Source organism: Epargyreus clarus, unplaced genomic scaffold (assembly GCF_041222505.1).
Source record: "Epargyreus clarus isolate Ecla_fem2 unplaced genomic scaffold, WU_Ecla_fem_2.2 ptg000003l, whole genome shotgun sequence".
Lineage (NCBI taxonomy): Eukaryota > Metazoa > Arthropoda > Insecta > Lepidoptera > Hesperiidae > Epargyreus > Epargyreus clarus.
The window spans coordinates 12107473-12117892 of NW_027332211.1; the positions used below are offsets into that span (position 1 = coordinate 12107473).

The 10420-nt window shown below is 33.2% G+C and overlaps 1 protein-coding gene across 1 annotated transcript; it reads left to right on the forward strand.

The window, feature by feature from the left end:
* The first annotated feature begins 2784 nt into the window (after positions 1-2784).
* On the forward strand, positions 2785-6403 carry LOC140748261 (odorant receptor 49b-like). The gene is made up of 5 exons (XM_073081035.1): positions 2785-3581; positions 3870-3969; positions 5195-5290; positions 5684-5839; positions 6338-6403. The coding sequence occupies exons 1-5, from the start codon at positions 2830-2832 to the stop codon at positions 6401-6403; spliced, it is 1170 nt and encodes a 389-aa protein (XP_072937136.1). The 5' UTR covers positions 2785-2829.
* The last annotated feature ends 4017 nt before the right edge of the window (positions 6404-10420 follow it).

Genomic DNA, 10420 nt, shown 5'->3' on the forward strand with positions numbered 1-10420 from the left:
GTTATTGTTTAGAGAACGCTCATAGCGTGATTAATATAAACAGCTTGTATTAGTCTGGTTTGGGCTATACGAAAGTTTGTGCAATATTCGTTGTGCGATAAAACCGCGGGCGCTTGTGAGGTTTAGGGTGTATGTTTTGTACAATAATTAAATGTATAGCAGTATTAATATTAAAGTATAATGGATAAAATTTACGAAAAGTTATCCTTATTGTGTACTTAAGATTCCATATCTGGCATCACAACTTTACCTAGAACCTACATCAAAAGTTTTACTTAGTTAGCTTTTCATCTTTTATGGGATGCAGTCCCGTTATTATCAATTAAAAAATAATACATATTATAAAATCGCATTTAAATGTTAAGGTCCTGATGCGGATGCGATAAACCTAATAAAATCAAATTAAGGAAAAAACATAATATATGATATGGCAAAATATAAAAGTTCTGTGCGGAAACGTAACAAAAGCAAATATGACGTAAATAGCGTTTTAACTGCGGTCGTGGAAAATAAAATTTCAACGCGAATAATATTTTTACTTTGCACTAGTTTGGGATACTTTTATCAAATAAAATAATGTGGATTTATTGTTTAGACGAACCTTCTACGAATAATTTTATAAGTTTGATGAAACAATTAGGTATATATTAAAAAATCTTTGTTTTATTTTCCACGAAATGCTGGTTGTTGAAAGCCTTTAAAATATTTAGCAAGTGATGGCTTCTGTTGTACCTAAACTTATTTATATTGAAGATCAAAGAAGTATGTATACTCCTTAAGTCCTAACAATTAAGTATGGTTTTCATAACTGAATTTCATACCTGATAAAAGTGTAGAAATGCGAAAAATGGTTTTGGGGTCAAGAGCTAGTTACGCGGCGAGTGAGAGCGAATGGATGCCGAGGGGCAGCTCTTCAAGCGCAGCATAAAACTTCTGGCGCCAATAGCATGCCAGTACTCCGATAGAATTGACAAGTTTCAAGCTGTTCCCGTTCTTTTGACACGTTTTCTTCGGTAAGCTAAGATTTCACAAGTTCTGTAATGGACTTTTCGGATATGTGTTATGTTGAGCTTAATCCGGAATTATTCAGGTTAACATAACATTTTTAAGCCTTTCTTCTTCGTCTATCTAAAGACATGATGTCTCATGTATAGGAGCTATCTTCAACGTTCAACAAGTGCAAATGTACTGTAACTCGGCTATATCCTTACTAATATTATAAATCCGAAAGTAACAATCGCAGAATCGATCTTTTGGACCCAAAACAACGATTATTTTAATCGATATTAGTAAGGATCAAATTGTAAACAAACAAACATTTGAACAGAACTAGTAGACTATAGTTCTTATCACCAGACCTTACAAGTCCACTGATAAATATGGTTCTTCTTTAGAATGCAATAGTGAGAGTCATCGAGTCATCAATTTAACAAAAATGCAATCTTTCGCATACGATTTATCCGCATCATTCTTGTGTAATCAATTTCTTTTGTAATTATTTGAATAATATCTTAGCTTGAATGCGCCCGTAAAATCAAAACAAAATTTATCTAGATGAAAAAACGTCTAGCACTCATAGACAGACAAATTAATTTCATTTATTTGTATCAATTTGTACATTCCTGCCACTTAATAAAATTTTACTACGATTTTCTATGCAAAAGGTGTCATTTTAAGTAATCCTAAGGTACCTATTACGACCGCAATACTTAATAACGTAATTATTAGGTACAAGCTGTTAGTAAAAAAGTGCATCCAGCAATAAAAATCCATAACGTATTATACCTATGTCTGATAGACTTAATATTATTTTGAGTAATAGTAGATTAAGTTTATCATTATAATGTAGTTAAGTAACATCTTAACTTTTTTATGTAGAGGACAGAGGTTCGATTAAATAATTAGCACCACCATCATCAAACTGCATTTTTTTATAATTTAGGAGTAGCAGACGAGCATGCAGTCCACCTGATGGTAAGTGGCTTCTGCCGCCCATCTGTAATCAATCCCAGATAGGATTATATATACCTACCTGAGGTCGGCCACAGATGCGCTGCTACCCCTGAGGACTTAGCTGGAACGCCTCGGAAAAGTATGTCTCCCTTACCACACCCTTCAAAACGGAACACAGCAGCGCCTAACACAATTGTTTAAAACATGTATTTATATCGCAGACATTTTTATTTATGATATGATCTGAATCTGAGAACTATAAAATAAACTAGTCAAGTAGAGTAGAAGAAATAAAACAGCTACAAATTATAAGGGTAGCAGAATACAACCTGAAACTACCACCAAAAAAGTCCCATGGGAAGTGTAATGAGTAATTAGGGCGCGATATATTGACTTTGAATCATTTTTAGAAGGAAAAAAAAAACAAAGAAAACTTTACAATTTTAGAATAGTATCTAAAAAAAAATCCTGTTATATTTTGATAAAACTGAGCTTTTTATTTAACAGAAGTCTTCAATGAAATGCAAGAATCACATTGCAATCGACAGCTGAATAAAATGTTTACAATCGTTACATGTTTTCTTTTTCATTTCAAACTATTTAAATGAATCTTTCAATAACGTTCTCGTGCTTTTATCGACCAAAAAAACCTTTCTGAAAAAATTTCACTTTACTTCACTTTTTATACTATCTGTTAATAATAAATGTACAGTATCACAATGGTAGAATACATAATGATGCAATTACGCGGAAGACAATATGTGAATGTTTCGCATAATGATACGTTAACGTTGTCATTTTTTATTTAATCATTTTCGAAGTAGATATTAATATATGCTCATACTTATTTCTGTATTTTGTGATTAACTACCAACCATGGAAGACCATCTCTCTGATACTTTCCAAATGAATTTCGTGTGCTGGAAAATATTCGGCATCTGGCCAGGAAAATCATCGTCCAAATACTACAAATTCTATTCGTTCTTCTACGTATTTATTTTCTTTGTTATTTACAACGTTATTCTGACCGTTAACTTGTATTATACTCCTTTGGAAGTCGATCTGATTATCGAAGAGGCGATTTATTATTTCAATGAAGTGGCGATCATGCTGAAAGTGGCTACTATACTCATATGGCGTGAGAAAATCCTCGCTTTATTTGATATATTAGATTGTAACCCATTTAAAGGGAAGGATGAAGTAAGCAAAGAAATAATTGTAAGGAACATCCAGAGGTACAAAACCTGTTGGAAATTGTACGCTGTACAGAGCCACTTCGCGGTATTTCTATGCTGCATAGTGCCTGTTATCATGCATTTTCTGCCTGTTGAGTACCAACTTAAATTCCCAGTGTCAAAATACCTCCTTCTGAGCGTCGAAACGAGAGATAAGTATTTCGGATGGTTATATAGTTACCAAGTCAGTGGACTTTACGGGCAAATGATGTACAATGTGAATATAGATTCGTTCTTCGCTGGACTATTGTATTTAGCTATAACACAGATGGAAGTACTTGATCATCAGTTGAGAAGTTTGCGATGGGAGAAACAAAATGGAACAGATAATCCAGAACAGAAAAGAGTCAATGAACTCAAATATTGTTTGCGACATTATGATGAAATATTAAGGTATGTAGGTACATACTTGTAAAACTTAATAACTCTTTTAAATTTCAAAATGCTTGAGATAGATAATACTAAAAGTAGAAATCTTTAGTAAACTCCTCTTTTTTAATAAATTTTCAATAAAATATACTCGTATTATAATAGTTAAAACTATTGAATGTCAATTTAGGTTTGGAATATCAATTTTAGTATGAAAAATGTCGATTTATTCATTGTCATAGACCTACCACCGCTACAATTTTAAAATCTTTTTTCATATTTATTATGTACACTAATTGTTTTTTGTTTTAGATATTGCGCTGCTGTTCAAAATATCTTCAGCTTGATGTTATTTGTCCAGTTTGGAATGGCATCGGCCATTATTTGTGTTATATCTTGTGCAACATTTCTGGTAAGTGATAGTCACCTAATACTTAATACTGCCTCTAAGCTGGGTGAAAGTTTCCGTCTGAATTACGAGGGCTTAATCTGTAATATGGTAATGATCAATGGCTTTTTAGAATCAATTACATATATGTATTTGTTAAAACTGAATTCCTCAAAATACCACAGACCATAGATCATAGTCATAATTTAAAATTATCATTATTCTTAAAAGTTATACTTACTGAAAATTCAAGAGATTTTACAATTATTACGTTCGGAAAGGTAGATAACATTATAAATATATGCCTAGGCCTACACTTTTAGGTCAGTGATCTGTTACAGAAATATTGGGGCGTAAATAATGCCCCTACATACCCATTTTGCTTCTAAACTAGCAATACTTTTGCTTTTAATGTATTGCTTTAATAAATACTGGCAGCACTACAGTTAGGCCGTAATAAAAATACGCCTGGTGAAATAAAGGTGGCGGTATTATTTTCGCTTTTAAACTTGTAAAGATGATTCTTGCATAAATACTTTAATAATTAACACATTAAATTCTTAAAAGTATAATTGCGTTTATGTAACTGAAATACATGATTAATACGAGAGCAATTGAACCTTTTTTTTTAACGAGGGGTAAACCTTCAAATGGTACCTGGTGCCGTGGCAGCGACACAGAGTTATGTGGGATTTTTACCGCACAAAAACCCCCCCGGTGGCCGTCCTCGGCGCTGAGTAGAGGACTCCGGGATCTCCAACGGAACGCAACCGGAGTCCTCTTGGTGCATTGCCCCGTCGGGCTCCGCCCAGGTGAGCTTGGCGCTCACCACACCATCTGGTGTTCACGACGGTATGTGACCACACGCACTGCTGTCCATCCCGTGGTTGCTGGCGGGGCGGTTTGAGCCTCCACTCTTGCCATCCGCAACCCCGGAAGCCCCCTTTTAGTCGCCTCTTACGACAGGCAGGGGATACCGTAGCCCTATTCTGGCCCTGGAACTACAGGGACAGAGCAATTGAACCTATCTGAATAATATATGATCGAACTGTTTAAATACAAAGTTTAAGTTTTATAAGATTGTTTAAACTCCAAATTAAATTAATTAACATGACAAATTCTCCATAACACTTTGTCCTTTCTTCTTTTGATCAATATTAAAATCATGTACATTTACAACTTTAAAAAATAGATTTAGGAACTTCATACTTTTTCTTTTCGACTAAATCGAAGAAATTATGTTTTGTAGCCGAACTCAGAAGTTGTGCCGATGCTAAGTTATTTGACCTGTATGACTGTGCAAATTTTCGTACCAGCCTGGCTCGGTACACAACTTACATACAAGGTAAGTTAGGTACATACAGGGTAAGATAAATTATGACGCACATTATGATCTCCTATTATTAAATAAAAATAAATTTTCTACACTTTAGTTTACGCTATTTATATGACAACATTTCCTTTCGAGGTGAGGTCATCGAGTTTTAGTTATTAGAAATCTCACATAACGCGATCTTTCACCCGAAAATTTTCTACGTATAGGTCTATTTCTGAAGGGTAGTTTGGTACGATAGAAAAAAAGTGGAGTAGTCTCCAATATGGGTTAGTTCGTTATCCAAATAATTGGCGTTTTCAGAAAGTCCATAAGGCCTTTGCCGAGAGTTAATGACTGTTCTCCAATTATCACAAACGGGACTTTCATAGAGGAAATTAATTTATAGATGATATAAATTTTCAGAGTAAATCCTTAGTATTCGCGGCTTACAACAGCGAGTGGGTACCGAGGAGCGAACCCTTCAAAAGCAGTATTAAGATTTTCATGGAGCGCGCAAACACGCCAATAATAATTTCCGGGATGAACCTGTTTACGCTTAACCTTGAGAATTTTATAGCGGTAAGTAATAGCTAACTAGTGATCCCAGGAATAATTTATACCACTATAGAGTTGGGACTCCCTTTGAAAGTTTATCAAATTCCAGACAAGTAAAACGATTTATTGTAAAATGATTTTTTGATAACACCAGTTAATACTTAACAGATTATGGTGATGGTTTATGCATGTTGAATTCTGATTCTTAATTTCTGAAGAAATGGACTTGCCGATATTAAAAAATGCAATTTTACATTAATGCAAACTAACCTCCACAATGAAAATAGCTTTATATGAAAACAGTAATACACAGAATAGTAAACCGTAATAAGTTAATCCGTATCATTATGTCGAATCTTGGTTTTAGGGGCTCTTACAGTATTAACTATTTTTATATATTTTTTAGAGTTATAATTAATTTGTTGTAGCGAAAAACTCTCATTTCAAAGGGAAAATCTTAAAACCACCCTTTCCAGCATCTGATGAAACTCCACAGTAATTATTCAAAACTTATTTCCGCAGATTATGAAAACCGCTTACTCGTTCCTTACGCTTGTGAGAAATGTTCAGGAGAATAATAACAATTAGGTCTTGGTTTCATCAACGGCGAAGGATTTTGAAAGTTAAGCGAATAAATAATAAGAATTATGTTAAAACATGAATACCAGTCATGAGGTCATAAGTAAAAGAAATAAAGAAGACAAATACTTACAATCTTTGACCCAATAAAAATAGTGTTTTATTATACTAACAAAATATTAGTTCTAAAGGCACATTAAAAATAGAATTAAAACACTTTTCTATGAATAGCACACTACAACTATCTATTTTGATAGAGCCCGTCACTTGTTTTAGTACGGTCAAAATTGCTGATGGTATTGTCGCTACGATTTTTCATTTCATAAAATATCTTTATAGCACTGCTTTGTCCTAATTTAAATGTGTGACAAAGTAAAATAAATATTAAAGGAAAAACATATTTTCTACCGATCACAAGTAAGACTTCTGACAGCATTATTTACGCGTGTCAATTGGTGGAATCGACCGATCTTTAAATAGGATTTAACTTTTTTAATATTAAACTGCAACTGCGAGCCTGCCGTATCTATGAAATGGAAATAAATGAAATCACAACTATCTTTTTCCATCTTCCCACATTCTCATATTTTAAGCAGATTTCTGACTGAAAACTACTTCGTGAGTACTCAGCAATGTTAGTTAGTTAAACAACTTGCAACTAACAAGAACATATTATAAAGTTAAGCGCAGAAATATTTCAACGCCAATGGTCTGCAAAGGAAAGAAGTGGTGAGGAACCAAGCAATATTGCAGGTGGTACACAAAAACTGTGTTTAGTAGAAAGATGTTAACAAAGGAATGAATTTAAGATGTACCAAATTAAAGTTCTTGAGTACTTACTCCTTTCTTTGCTTAGGTTTTCATTTCTGACGATTTCGGTTCTTTGAACTTTTCAGGGGAAAAGTTTAAATATAAATATTACACAGTTTAAATAAAAATATTAGAAATATTACTTCTATATAATAAATTGTGATGAACTGTACTTATTGTTTTATTTTTGTGTCTAAATTACAGATGTAAACTGATAAGGTGATGATGTATTAAATAAAACTTTTATGGGTACCTACATGTCATTTTCATTGTCAGACTCATAACCTCACCTATATAATGAAATTAGGCGAATAAATCCGGTAAACGGACCAAAACCATAATTGCTTTTAAACTATAATTTTTTGTGTCATTGAGGACTGGGTCAACAGAAACTTCTAAAAAAATACTATTTATAGCTACATTAAAAGAGCACAGAGCCCTAACAATACCTACCCGAATATTGCATGGACAACAAATCCTCCTATAAAATTAGGTAGATTTTTTTTATAGGTGTTCACAGGGCAAAATAAATCCATATCTAAAATCCATCACACAGCTATTTCAGAAGCAGACTCAGCTCCAACACCTATTTTCCACTTGTGTCCAAAAACGTGTGAAATAGAATTGACTGTACAAATAGATTTATTCCCGGAATTTACTTAGAATGTGAAAATGGAGCTCTACATTAAAGGGATATCTAGAAAAATATTGTCGGTATTTTTGTCTTCTATGTTATTTAAAATCTATATTTCCTTGTAAAAATACGCCTTCGATACCAATTCCTTATTGTCCTATTGAGGATCAATTAAATCATATTAAGCAAATAGAGTTCGCGTTTGATGATTCAGTGTAATCTATATGTTACGTACATAAGTACGATACAATTTTTACGTATATTTTGTGTATCTTTATATGTAATATATTTATTGTCAATTACATAGTACATTATTTACAATATTGACCTAATAGAAATACAAAAATAATAAATAAAACAGGTTTTAAAATATTTATGAAAAAATAAATTAAATATAATATAATATTAATAAATCTTTATATCTATATACATAAGCATTAATTCAAAACGTACATATGTGCCCTAATGCTCCGTTTAAACTACATATTTTTGTAGATAATTTCCAAATAAATTACATTAAATAACTAAAACGTTTATTTAGTGAAATATTAGCAAAAGTATAGCTTTTACATTTATATGAACCACTACTACCAATACGACCAATTCACCTGAACATTGTACCGATGCAGCAATATCCGATAACATCTTAGTACGAGTTCAACTCTGTTTAGCCAAAATGGACCTGGTTAAGCTCTTGAGATTAGATCTACCGACGATAACGGATATAAATAACAGAAAATACCCGGAAACTATGTTAAATATTCCGCAAGTTTGCATAATTACCCTCAAGATACTTAAAGTGCATGAATTGTTCGACTGTTCATTAAATTATTTAAAATGACCACTTCGATAATTTTCGATGATGTATTTATCGAGCTTCCTATTAAAGGTAAGTACATCACGTAGTACTTAATGTGAATACAGTATATTGAAATGTAAGATTCATTGATAACTAGCACACAAATTTGACTTTTTGTACATAATCAAACCTAGCGATGAGACAGACGGGTCATGCACCGGACAGGATGGTACATGGACAACAGTAATAGACAGTTATCGTCGAATATCAAAAAATGTACTAAGCCATACATACGTATGTAGGTGCGTACGTATTTATGTATGGCTAAAGTCGTATTTACTAAGCGCAAAGTATTTGATGCGCCGAAACGAACTGAATCTACCACATGAAAAATTCGAGCTCAGACTTAATCATTTTAAAACGTCCTGAAACTACATGCTGAGCAATGCGACCTTTTGTTTCGATTCGAAATCCTCACCGTTTAAGGATTTATCGGAAAAAACAAATTTCATGTCTCATGGGGGCTCTGAGCTCTATCTGTCAGAACAACAGTAATGGTTGGTTCACATAGTGTAAATAATCGTGCGAGTTGAGAGTATTATTATTTAGGGAAGTTGCTAGCACTACGTGAACTTAGCACGCAAAAGTTATTGTTTAAAGCTTCATGAGTTAAGTGAGGCGACAATTTTACCACGCCTGTTTATTGCATGGTATCAGTACTCATTGTGCTTTCATTATTGTTTGATAGATGCCTAAGCTAAGACAAATGAAACTCACATTAATAAATCAACGGGAATACTTACTATCGTTCTATTAGGTGGTTAGTTGTCGGAGTTAGCTGAGTTACCATAACATTTTTGTCATCACTATTTAACTCCTCTGTATCACTCATAAAATAACGGTTAAACTTGTTTGACAATTGATCTTAAGCCTGCGGTTGACTATCAATTGATCCCATCATAACTCTGAATAACTCGCAAAGATGATGAGACGAGCCAAGCTACTCTCTAACAATTTAGATACATAGTGAGTATCATCTTTAAAAATATCAGCCTGATGTAAACCATCCACATAGAGTCGCAGCGACATCAGGTGCGTTAGTGGAAACAATCGCGCTTCATTACGACAAATACTCCCAGCACGCTACGTTTTTATCCTCTAATATAGCTACACACATGTACGATTTTTTTGTATTTCTGCAGTGGAACTATACTCTTAATTCTGAATAAGCCAGATCTTTTTTCTTTCGTATAAGTGTAGGTACACATTAATAACAGGCACAACCAAAAACAGGAATCAATAAAAAGTTAACTTTTAACAAGTTGTTGATTAAGATTTAACGTTGATTAAGGGTATGTGTAATATTCTTACCACATATTTATATAAAAACTGCCTTCTTAAAAACATAGCCTATGAAACTCCCATAATTAGACGATTCCAACGATAGCCCATAATGATATGGTAAAATTCGTCAGGCCATTTGGTCTGCAGGACGTGCCAAATACCGACATAATATAGTAACATACGTTCGAAAAATATTACCCTCTGCAATCGGGTAAAAATGATAATTAGAGTATTGAATACTTTCCATGATTAACAAGAACATCAAAGTACAAAATTTAAGTGAACCATAATATATATTATTGCGGCGATGGCGCTCGCTTCCCGTAAATGGTACCTCACTATGTATTAATAACTGTATAAATATTACTCGCTCACTATAATTAAATATATTACGTTGTTTCCTAAAACCACTTAACCAAATTCAAATGACGAATTGATT

Bases quoted from the DNA above. Each gene is read 5' to 3' on its own strand.
- LOC140748261 (XM_073081035.1), top strand. From the start codon at position 2,830: ATGGAAGACCATCTCTCTGATACTTTCCAAATGAATTTCGTGTGCTGG. The intron at 3,970-5,194 runs GTAAGTGATAGT...TATGTTTTGTAG, and splicing joins TATCTTGTGCAACATTTCTG to CCGAACTCAGAAGTTGTGCC. The intron at 5,291-5,683 runs GTAAGTTAGGTA...ATAAATTTTCAG, and splicing joins GTACACAACTTACATACAAG to AGTAAATCCTTAGTATTCGC.